We start from the raw sequence: 12,483 nt of genomic DNA, 5'->3' as shown, positions 1-12,483 counted from the left end.
AAACAATAGAAAGATAAAGAGAGATTCAAGTTGTTGTTTTTTTCCTTTGCAGTGACAACAAGTTGCCTTTTTGGAGGAGTCCTGAATTATATAACTGAATTACTTTCTTTAAAAAGTAACATTTCAAGGCTTGGGTATTTTAACTGTTAGCTTCTGTCTTTCAGTGAAATTCTTGTTGTTGTTGTTATTCAAAAATAGTTATAACACTAAAATGGAATAGGCAATACATGGACCTCCAGTTGTTGGGCTGAAATTTCCATAATCTCATACTATTTTGCTACACTATGTTTACAATGAATGATACCTGAATGAGCAGATGTTGCCTAATCCTGTACTAAAGTGACTGTAGGAAAGAAATAAAAAAATGCACCACAAAAGAAATAGTTCTTCTCAATAATTGTCTGTATACAGTTGGCCCTCCACATTTGCGGCTTTGACTTTTAAGAATTTGATTATTTGCGGTTTTGATTAATATGTTCTCTCTAGGAATTTCTAGGTCCTCCAACAAACCTCTGCCAGAAGTTGACCACAAAGCCTAGAAGTTCCTAGAGTAAACACTTTTCTAGGCATTTATAGGCTCTCTGTCATGGTTCTATAGTCAACATCTGGCAGATGTTGACCATAGAGTTGAACTGAGGGACCTGGAGATTCCTACAGAGGTTTTCTGTCTCTAGTAAAAAGAATAGTTTATTTGCATTTTTCCACACTCAGGAGGGTCCTTCACCCCTAACCCCAACAAATGTGGAGGGACCACTGTATAGTGATTTTAGTGTTTTGGTTTCCATGACATGACAAAAATAATAAATACTGAGAAGCAGACTTTAGCTTCAGTAATAATCCATCCTGATATTCCTGCTTCATGTGAATCAAACAGAGCTCAGTGGTAGCAGAGGGGAGAGTCAATAGTAATTTAGCATCAATTTTTTCCAGGAAAGTGTTTTTTTTTTCCTCCCAGTATTAAATTGCACTTCAAAAATGATTTAGGTTGTATAAAGTAAAATATTTACATTGGCCATGAAAATATTTCCATTTATTTTTAAGAGAATATTTTAAAGGTAAAGTTTCAGAATATCAAATTAAAATAGACTTGTTTTCTGTTACTTCTATTGCTATTATGATCTAACAGATAAGGAGTGGTTTTTCTTTGCAAGCATGCTAAATGCCTGCAGGTGCCAAAGACTAGGCACTGCTTTATAACAATGTGCACAGTGGAAAATATCTATATCGGATCCTGTAAACAATATTTCTTGAGCCCATCAATACCCTGCCCCTCATGTGTGCCACTTACAACCACTTCTCAGGTGAGAAGAGAAAACAAACATGTAATCTATAAACTGCAGGGGTAGTTGAATGATGTATTGAGTATAAGATCATCACAACAGTCAATCCAGTGTAAGGAATTTGATAGTGTCACTACACTTTTCCCATATACAGTCGGCCCTTCTTATACACATATTTTTATACACGCATTCAAGCGTCCACGGTTTGAAAATGTTCAAAAAAAGTATAAATTTCAAATATCAAACCTTGATTTTCCATTTTTTATAAGGGACACCATTTTGCTATGTCATTATATTTAATGACACTTGAGCAGCTACGGATTTTGTTATCCATGTGGGAACTTGGAACCAAACCCCAGCGTATAACAAGGGTCCACTATAGTCCACAAAGCTTCTTGTTATCTCTTTTCTGAGTGTCAAGTTTAATCTTTTGGCAATTGTAATGGAGACCTTTCTGCCTGAAGAATGATTATGCCCAAGCAAGTCAGGGTAGAGAGCATCCTGGGCCCATCCAAATGTATGGGAGTGTGTGTGTAAGAATGCCTTCAAGTCACCTGTTGACATATGTTAACCCAATGAATTTCCTAAGATTTTTTTTCCTAGGCAATAAATACTTAGATGATTTTACCCAGTTTTTTTCTGCTGAAATATAGGCCCGGTCCAGATGGATGGAAAGGACGCCCTCATCATGTGAGAGGGGCAGTGCTTCTAGATGCCCCTTGCCCCTCGCACGTGATGATGGCGGCAAAATGGCGGCACCCTGTACAGACAGGTGCCACCATTATGACATGCCAGACACATAGTGTCTGCATGTTGCAGTGCCATTACAATGTCGCAAGTGCGCCAAAAAACCAAATTGACTCAAATTGACCCAAAAAACCTGGGTTGACTTATCCACGGGTCAATGTAAGTAGGCATAACATTACAGTATTTGCTTTTGTGTATAGAATGCATCTTTATTTTTCCTGGTTCACATGTATCATTTGATTAGTTACAAGGATAGTGCAATACCTATGTTATGTTAAAATTTCTATGAAAAATCTTTGAACAGAATTTAAAATATGTGCATCTATGAGCTCTGTAAACTTACCTTACTTTTCTCTTGTAAAATTCTAAGGAGCCTGGAGGCCTGCATTTGCTTTCTTTAATTCCAGGAGTCATTGGACTTGTTTGATTAAAGATAGCTGCATTCCCTTTTTAAATGGAATGGTAATAGAATAAGCTTATCTCATATCAGCTTTACATTTCTGTTGGAACAAGCTGACATTAATATATGAAATCTGATGACAATAGTAAACCAGTGCTGTCTAGTCCAAAATAGCAAAAGAAGAGATGGAGAATCAAGCATTAATGGGTTCGGAAATTCTTTATCACTAGCAGTAAACAAGAAATTTCATTATCATAGAATTAAACCAGTTTGGAAAATGTTTTTAACTCTACAGCAAGCAAAACACAGTGACAGTCCAGCCAATGAATGTAATTCAACAGTCTTTCTTTTTGTAAGCTGCTTAAATACTAGCACCAATCAGGGAGCATGTTGTGGGAAGAAAAGTATACAGAGGTCTAAATCCAACTGATAGGCCCCACTAGGTTAGACATTTGGAATCAATGGACTGCACAAAAATATTGATTTAGTATTCAATAGATTCAGTGAATCTGCTCCATCAGGGAGCAGCGACTATATTTAACCAAGAAGAAGTACAGATTTTTTGAATCCAGTTTTCATGTTAGGGTTGTACTACACCCAGGATACTTAAGCAGCATAAACCCAGATCATTTGTCCTTCCATGTATTTTCACATGGAAGGAACTTTGGCCCCATCTGGATGTTATGTGCCCTTCCAGCCCTACCTTTGACATCCAAAGGTTCAGTACAGATGCTTGCCAACCTGAAAATGAAAACAAATGTAAAGTACTGAAGAAAATGAAAGATACTTAGAGCATCAACTGCCTGTAATGTCAAGGGAGGAAGTCAACTGACTGTGGATCAATGTGTTAGGAAGGTTGGAGTATGTGAGAGGTTAAGAGAAAATGCTGTTGGAAGCATGGAGAGAGGAAAACGGTGAAAGAGGTTTGAAGGATTAAGAAGGAGTGGTGGTGTGAAAGGAAGTGAGAAGAAAGGTGGGGAAGAGATGAGTAAGTAAGGAGAGATAAGGAGGAGAAAGGAGAGAATGTAACATATGGGTGGTTCCTTGTTATGAATGGTCATGAGGTTGTGAATGTTGTGTCTATGATGTTATTTTGTTTAGGATGTTACTGAGGATGATGTTGTAATGGATATTTTAATGGTGTATATATATATTTATTATTGGCAGAGATCTACTGGAGGAACTAGAAATTCCTAGAGAGGATATATTATTCCAAATTGGAAATAATCAAATTTGCAAAAGTCAGAGGTGGCAAATGTGGAGGGCCAACTGTAATTAATTAATTTTTAGAAGTAAATTTTGATGTTTTGCTGTATACAAATTTGTGCAGACAATTTGTTTCTTATACTGTGGTCTATGAAAAATAGTTTCTTTGCTTGGGGGCAGAATGCTGTTAGACATATGATACATAACTTGCTAAAGTTTAAAACTAAAGCAGAAAGAGACTGTGTTTAAAGGGTCACGACATCAGCTGCCAACTGCTTCACATTTAATCACTATAAATTTTAATCGTTTATTTATTCATTTAAAATATTTATAAGCAGCCTTTCTAGGCAATGTACACTCAAGCAGCTAATAACAATATAGCAACAAATTAGAGTGTAATATAAACTTTGTCACAGCCCTATGCTTGGCTTGATGGAAATACAACATTCTAAATATATATGAAATAATTAAATAAAACACCACTTTTAAAAAAAGAAAGAAAATAAATAAAACCATTTGTAAGCCAACGGAAGGACTGATGAGAGCCAAGCAAGCAGGTAGAAAGTGATGCAAGAACTGTAAAGATTACTTTGGACTAATTAATATTTTATGACATGTGCTGAATAGATTTGAAGATGGAAGGAACATCTTAAAATGTGTTCCTAAGGTCAAAACAGAAAGGATCCTGAGGGGATATTACACTGGAAAGATTCCAGAGTTTGTGGACTACCACGAAAGGCCCTTTCTCCTTGCCAGCCTAAGAGATTTCACTAGTAAACCACTTGAAAAATCTCAGTCTTAAAGCTTAGGCAGGATCATTATAAGTTAAACTAATAATTCATATAGCCTGGTTGCAAACCAATCACCTTAAATTGGGTTTAAAATGAAGAAGTAGTCAAGGAACCTGCACAGGATAGGATGGGAAAGGATTTCCTGTCCTTTTACTCTAGTCCAGTGATCCCCAAACTGTGCCCTTTAAGGGACTTTGGACTTCAGCTCCCCGAACCTCAGACTATTGGCCAACATTGCTGAGCCTTCTGATAGCTAAAGTCCAAAATCTCTTAAAGGGCATAGTTTGGGGACCACTGCATCAGTCATTGCACCTCTTGACCATAATAAGTTTTTATATAACATTTTAGAACATAGATTGAATGTTCTCTCACTCTCTTTTGCTGTGTATTTTGCAGAACTGTTATATTAGTCTTATATTTAGGTAACAGTGCTCCCTTATTAAAGAGGAGTATGTATATGCTGTACCAGAAACTTTTTCTAAGTCTTTCCAATGCATTCATGACAGACATGAGATATGAGACTTGAACTCATAATTGATTTGTGGCTTAGTGCCAGAGTTACTGCACTGCATTGGCTGTTCAAAATCACATGTTCTCCATCTCCCAATCCTGCTTATCAATGAACAATATTTTAAAGCTATTGGGGCAAAGCAGATGGATGGAAAGGAGCATGCAGAAGCTGCTCTGGTTGCGATTGGGACAGAACTGCCCAGCCCACTCTCAAAGCGGGCTACTCCCTTGAATAAAGATTTTTTTTTATTTTAAAAAAGGGGGCTGCTCCCGAAGGTCCCAACCTGCATCGCCCAGGAGCTGGATTAAAATGGCTCCTTTTTGGTCTGGCCCTTTGGATCACAGGCCAGCACTGGAGCAGCTTCTGGCCACTTTAAGGGTCTGTGTCATCTAAATTCCACACTCCCAAAATGTCTGGAAGTTGCTTCTTTTGGCCTGTATGTTTCAGGACATATTTACCTTGATCAATATATGTAGAGAGATTTTGTAGCACCTTTGAGACTAAATGAAAGAAAGAAATTGGCAACATGAACTTTCATAGACTTCAGCCTACTTCCTCAGATGCATTGATTAATATAGTTACTTGACCTAATTGTTGCAGATGCATCCATGGAGCTGTGGGTTGAATCCCATTTTTTCATGATAGGTTTTAGCACTCTACTTTAGGAGGGTCATAGTTCATGAATAAAGTACTTGCACACAGTCTCAAGCCCCTTGCAATCTAGCTACAAAATAGAGAACCGTGCCAGCTTTGCTCTCACATCCCTTGGTGAGCTACTGCAGATCCTAATATAGAAACTGTTTTTCCTGTGTGATCCCATACTTTCTAAAGTCAAATTTGGACTTGTTTTAACTTAACATGCATACATTTTTACACACTGAAAACCTGGATAAAGAAAATTGCTGGGCAATTAAAAGTATTATTGGCAAAGGGTAACACTGAAAATACACTGGGTGTTTACATATTTATAACATGAATAACCTTATCAGGCTAATTGGGTATTCTGTTTAGAAAAATCCTGAATGCCATGGCTACTGGGATTTGGTTCTTTATAGCAGATGGGATATCTGCAGGTAAAAGTGGTTGGAGGGAGGAAATTAGTGAAATGAACCTTTGTGCATGATGAGTTATAAAAAGAGCTTGCGTTGCTAGGCATCCAGATGATGGCACATGGGAAGAATTATTGTGTGAGAGTATAAAATAAGGCTTTGTGTGGAAGTTAGAGAACCAGATTTCTAGACGCACACAAAACCTATACCTCATTTGCACAGAGGTATCTTGGAACATACACTCAAACCGAGTCTTCTGATAGTGTAGGAGCCTAGGAGAGATAATATTTCATTCTCATATAATGTTTTCAGTTATGAAAGTTTTCTAGATTGTACTGGCTTATAATTATTATTTGATGATAATGTCACACATCTAACCATTAAGTACTTATGTGACATATGAAATCTCATTTTATGAAACAATTACATTGGTAATTAATGCACAAAATATATCATATCACTGCTGGTAAGATACATTCTATTTATATCAAAATATCACTAGTGGAGGAAACTTTACTGGTAGTCAAAAAGGTATAATGTTTTGGATAATTTTATTATTTGCATTGGTGTCTGCCATGTGCCTCAGTCTGAGCCTAGGCTTTGATGATACTCTACAAGTGTCTTTTGAACCAGAGATCCCCTGATTGGGATTCTCAGAAGCAACATGCTCAGTTCATATATGCCCAAAAGGGGCTTTACATGTCCATTAAATACCAGGATGGGCAATGCTTCTGGATAGGAAGCAGAGTGTTCTACTCCAAGCAAGAACATTATGCCTGCATACCTTCCCATTCTTTAGGATGGAGAAGTAGCCAGAGAGGGATTCGTTGGCCCAAAATTGATAAGATATTTGACTTGCAATATTGAGAAAAAGGGGCCTTTACAGGGGGGAACTGAACAAGAATGGTGGAGTTATTTATTTATGTTGTCACTAATTCCCACTTATAAATACTCCTACTCTGCTTTTTAAAAATGTATTCCCATCAAACATTTAAGATCAAAAATCTTATGTACACAAGGCTACATCCTACCATGCATATCCACTGCCATCACCACACCTTTTACATTTCTCTTGCCATAGCCAATAAAGATTTAGGAACATACATTTTCCATGATAAAGTGGATTTCCACTTGTTGCTCTTGCTTCTCTTCATCTCTTTCCAGTGGTGTGATAACCGACTATCCCATTAAACATAGCTGAGGAATAGTCAGTGTCTCCCCCTGCAGCCACTGCTGCCACCTTTTCAGTTGGTCTCATCTAAGGAGATTGAGATCTCTGCAGAGTAAGAAGTGAAAAGTGCAAGTTAACTTCCTACTGAGGTAGTAGGTCACGTGAGCTAAAGTCAGCAGGTGAAGACAGTTCCTTTATATGTCCTCAAAGGATCCTGACTTACTCAGTAAAAATGACGGGAACATAGTGGGATGCTCCCATCAGTTTCGCATTATTGTGCGGAGATTATCAGATGATGTTGCAATAATTCCATCATAATCCTGTGAATAAAGAGGAGTTTTCAACCGCTTTTCATTCACAGGATTATCATGACTTCATGCGACGTCATCTGATAATCTCCACACAAATGCACGAAACTAATAGGAGCATCCTGCTATGTTCCCATCACTTTTGCCTGTCTGAAAATCTCCAATGTTGATCCTCCCTAACTCCTCAAAATACAGTGAATTGCAGACTTTGTATCAGCTTTAATTTGTTCCCTGACCTTGTTTATATTTTCTTGGTCTGGAGTTGGTTGTAGATACTAAGGAAAGACAGATATAGCCTTCACTTACAATAGGAAGGAAGAAAATAGAAATAGATACCAAATATAAATAGAATCCATGCAAAGTAGTTCTGCTTCTTTTACCAAAAACAATTCAGAAACGGAAAGCATATGGCATTTTAGCATACTTCTTGTGCATCAGTGATTTAAATATTTTGTTAGATGTGCTACGTCTGTTGTGGAAGACTTCATTTCTTACTTCATGACTAATACTGACCAGTGTGTTAGGAAAGGTCATTTCCCCAACTGTTTCTGCCTCTAGTACTCATAATGGATAGATTTTGTATTTTTTCAACACACCCTCAGAAAAGACTTGCTTCCAGCAACAGGCTACTTGTCCAAATGCTTCCAATTGTTACATTTATTTTTTAATAGTTTAGTTTCACACATTGTCCATTTCCTTGAATTGCCCCTAGCTACTTTAACTATTCAAAGGAAAAAAAATGGTTGTTGAGCTACTTTTAAATAAATAAATGTTTCATAATTCATCAGGTAGGAGACTCTTTTATCTATCTTTCTGAAGTGACTTATTTTATATAGCCTCTGATGGCATTTTTGCATCATGAGGCATATAGTAAATAAAGGCTCCTCTTCTTGGCCATTCAAATGACACTGGAATTTAACCATCCTTCCTCTCTGCATGCATGGATATTAATACCAGTCGGAGTGTCAACTACAGTACATTAGAGCAATGTGTATGCTTCATAATCCCTTTTGGGTGGTACAATTTGCAGACCCAGATTGTTAGGCGAGTATGGGGACACAATCCAAATGCAGCAGGCCCCAATACTCTCTTTGCCTGCAGCTGTCCACTCCCCATTCTCTTTTCCCACTATTGTTTTTTAACTAACAAAGAGTGGTTGGGATTCTGAATTTTTATCCAAATTTTCCATGAAATATTTTTCAGGGTTCAGATCACATTATGTCACTCACCTTTTCTTTTTCTTTTTTTCAAAGGGCAAAGAAATGAGGGAAACATGGAAAACATTTGTGGGTGTGCATAGGATAGCATCTTATGTAAATTTTAAATGGAAATTGTTTACCCTGTAATAGAAACTTAACGGCACAATATTTATACAGCTTAATCCTCTACAGTTTATTATTTCTAAGCTATATTTCTACGGCAAAGATACCTAATTCCCAGCTTTTTTTGAGAATTGAGGGGACATTTTTAAAATCCACCTTTTTTTTCGTTTGCAACTTCTGTATCTCTTTGCTTAAGTTAATCACTAAAAAAGTAGGTTGTTCTTTCAACAAAGTAACTTGTTCTGTGAAACCATTTATAGAAAATTGCAGGATTTTTTGACAGAACTAGTTCTCAACATTTTCACTTGCCTGACACAAGGGAGAAAAATGCATGTCACCTCTGTTTTTTATGATATCCACCAGCTGACTTTCCATTTCTTGTGGAACTTCAGCTATGACATTGGGTCATGACTCTTTATGGTTGTAACAGATTGCTTGTAGTGCATTCAGTGACTATGGTACCTGTTGCTGGTTCTTTTCCCAGGTCAATTGGCTGCAGGTACATGTGAAATTGTTACATTGGACAGAGATAGCAGTCAACCCCGAAGAACTATAGCCCGACAAACAGCTCGTTGTGCATGTAAAAAAGGACAGATTGCTGGTACAACGAGAGCAAGGCCAGCCTGCGTCGATGGTAAGAATGGAAAGATCATTTAACTGAATATCTACCAACACAAAACCCAGTTATCATGTACTTTTATTTGTTCACATTGCAAATTTGTCTTATCAGATATTTATACATGCAACAGCCAAATGAGTGTGTTGACACAACGATTATGCTTGAAATTACTGTGAATGTTATCATCTGAAGGCGGCATGCTTCTAACAGTCTGTTGACTCATGTCATTTTCTGGTGGTAAAGCTTTTATTTTGTGTCAGTCAGATGATGAGGTTTAGAAATGTTAGGTTGTTTCTCTATGGGCCCATATGGACAGGTTGGTTGTGTGTCAGTTCTATACCAACAGGCCACAAGTCATGATATCCAGATGGTAAATTGGAACACTGCTCTGTGTATTCTGTGCCAGAATCAAGAGATCTTCATTTGGGTTTATTATACTCCTGTATAGGAAATGGTTGACCTGCATTGCAGTATTCTTGGGTTGATGGTATAATGTTCCCCAGTAATCTTTCTGTTACTTCTTTTGCACACCAAGAGTTGCATATTCACAACCTGCCCGAGTGAAGCTGTTGAAATAATGCTTTACATCTTAATTTTAATCATAGCCAATGTGACCACTTTTGCATAAAAGTTAATGTGGTGAGGAAGGGTGAAGGGGAAATGATGATATTAGAAGGGAGCTGTTGTATTATACCTTATATTTCTGCTGTCCCTTTGCTCATTAAAAATGTCATTCTGTATGATTCACTGCAGATGCAGAGTGTTGCCTGCAGCTTGTAAAAATGCTGATGTAGAGGGAGGATGAAAATATTTCACTTTGAAATCATTTTTATGTCTCAAATGAGCTGTTCTGTTCCAATGAAGACACCAGTGGTTCAGTCAGCAATGTAAGCCTGCTGATGAAGACTTACAAACATTCACATTGCAATTAAAAGAAAATAGGACTCCTCTTATAAATAGATGGCATTAAATGGCATGTTTTGATTTGGGCGTTGTGAAGGAAAACAACTAAAAATGGGTTCCACTATAAAAAAAAGATAATTTCAGATTTCTTTTGAAAAATGACTCACACTTCGAGTCTATTAAAAGGAAAAAAATGTTAAAACTTTGTTATCATTGCTACTGTAAATTTGACTTCCCTATTGAGTATCAAAGACAGGCACAAAGGGAATTTCATTGCCTGTCCACCAAGCGAAAAAGAAAACATCACATCCATTCTATATTTGTGTTTTGCTCTTGACATACTGTAAAATCTGCTCATTCTTTCAGTTTGTTTCATCATATTTTTCCTCATAGCATTTTTAGTTACACGTGCCCCTCCACACATGTTGAAGATTGTCTTAAGTCAAAAAGTCTTTATAGCATTATTAATTTTGAAAGCACAATTGGATTTTTTTAAATAAAAAGAAACATGCTAACTAATTCCAATCTTGTTAGCTTAATGATTTATATGCAATGTTACTACCTAATGTAACAGTATATTCTAATTCTTTTAAACTGAAAATTAGGAATAGAAAAAAAAAATTTGAAAATATTCAAGAAATAGTAGAAAAACATTGTCTTCAACTTGTGAAACCCTGGCAAGAGGAGTCCTGGACTGATGAGAATCTTCACAGCTCAGGATTTCTTCTATTCAAAATTTGCACATGGTTGTTCTGCACATGGAAAATAATACTTCATCACAGAGGTTTTGTACAATTCATGCAGTTTTCTTTGCAGAAAATGCTATAATTGGAGATTTATTCTGTGCCAAATTAACACATGGTTGAATTACATAGAAAGCAAAAATTTTCCGTATACAAATTGATTCTTCTGCATTGAACTGCACTTTACCATGCCGAACATGTTGTCTCTCTATACACCCTTCTGAAAATACAGATAGAGGTTCCATGCAAACAAATTCATCACATGATTTTTTTTTAGGTATTATCAGTATAGCATGACACTCTGTAGTTTGTCCTTTACCAGTGAAAATAAGTCCTTTGTAATTGTTGTTGTTGTTGTTATACTTGGCTATGTTCAATTTACTAACATAATAGCTGGAAGCAAAATTCATTGAAATCAATGCAACTTAGAACTAAAGGAGTGTAGGATTGTGGGTAAAATGTAATCATGAGTATGTTTTAATATCCTCCAATGTCTGGCAGTCCAATGCTTATCAGTTTTAAACTGACATCCTGCCTTCAAAAAACAAACAAACAAACAAACAAACAGAAGACCTAGTTTTGTTAATGCTTTTTAGTAGGGGGAACAAATTATTTGTTGTTATTATTTTTCCCCACAAAGTTAAAGAAAGTAGCAATTGGACAGATTAATGGGTAAAGTTTATGTCTAAGAAAGAAATTAAGATACAAAGTATTAAATATCCCCCCCCCCACCTGAGGTTATGTTTATTGGCACTCTCGCTTCATCTAAACTGTTTGACAGCTGGCAGTTTCATTGGTGTCCACAAGCTATTAGTTATGTTGCTAGTTTTTCAGATACAGTATCACAAAGACAAATTACCATATATACTCGACTATAAATTCACCTCAAATTGAGAGCAGGTTTTGGAGCCAAAATTATGGATTTTAATATGACCTGTGGATAAGCCAAGAGTAAAACTTAGGGGTATGCAACAAAGAATCTAAAGAATGAAGCAAATAGAAAGGATGCCAAAGAATGTAACAAACTCCCAGCAGGCATAACTCTTTGTGCTCACACTAAAGGCAAGATGTTTTCCCATATAAGAAGGTTACATTTATAAGACAAAAATGGATTTTTTGTGTGTGGCAGTGAGACAAAGAGATGATGTAAAATTAACATGTTCCATTCAGGTTTAGATGTTTCTAACTTTCAGTTAGAAGCCCAAATCTCAGTTGCCAGATAGCATTTTTTTAGAGTGTCTTTCATAGATCCAAGCTGGCAGAGGAGGTGACATTCACCATAGGACTTCTTCATTATCTCCCAATCTCATATTATTATTATTATTATTATTATTATTATTATTATTATTATTATTATTATTATTATGCTTTATTTATATAGTGCTAGAAATTTACACAGCACTGTACATAAAATACATACTTAAAAATGTAAC

General features: G+C 36.5%; 1 protein-coding gene across 5 annotated transcripts in view; it reads left to right on the top strand.

The window, feature by feature from the left end:
- The window catches only part of TAFA5 (TAFA chemokine like family member 5), a 348,007-nt gene that overhangs the window by 188,763 nt on the left and 146,761 nt on the right, over window positions 1-12,483 (top strand). For all 5 annotated transcript variants that reach the window (XR_006104287.1, XM_042470724.1, XM_042470726.1 and 2 more), the window contains exon 2: window positions 9,270-9,419. Coding sequence is in view for 4 of the 5 variants with exons in the window: in XM_042470724.1 (XP_042326658.1) it covers window positions 9,270-9,419 (150 nt within the window). In the remaining variant the exon portion in view is untranslated. The remainder of the gene's footprint in view (window positions 1-9,269; window positions 9,420-12,483) is intronic.

The sequence above is a fragment of the Sceloporus undulatus genome, chromosome 5, assembly GCF_019175285.1.
Source record: "Sceloporus undulatus isolate JIND9_A2432 ecotype Alabama chromosome 5, SceUnd_v1.1, whole genome shotgun sequence".
Lineage (NCBI taxonomy): Eukaryota > Metazoa > Chordata > Lepidosauria > Squamata > Phrynosomatidae > Sceloporus > Sceloporus undulatus.
The sequence above is the reverse complement of the archived record's forward strand: the minus strand, read 5'-3'. Positions and strand labels throughout refer to the sequence as shown.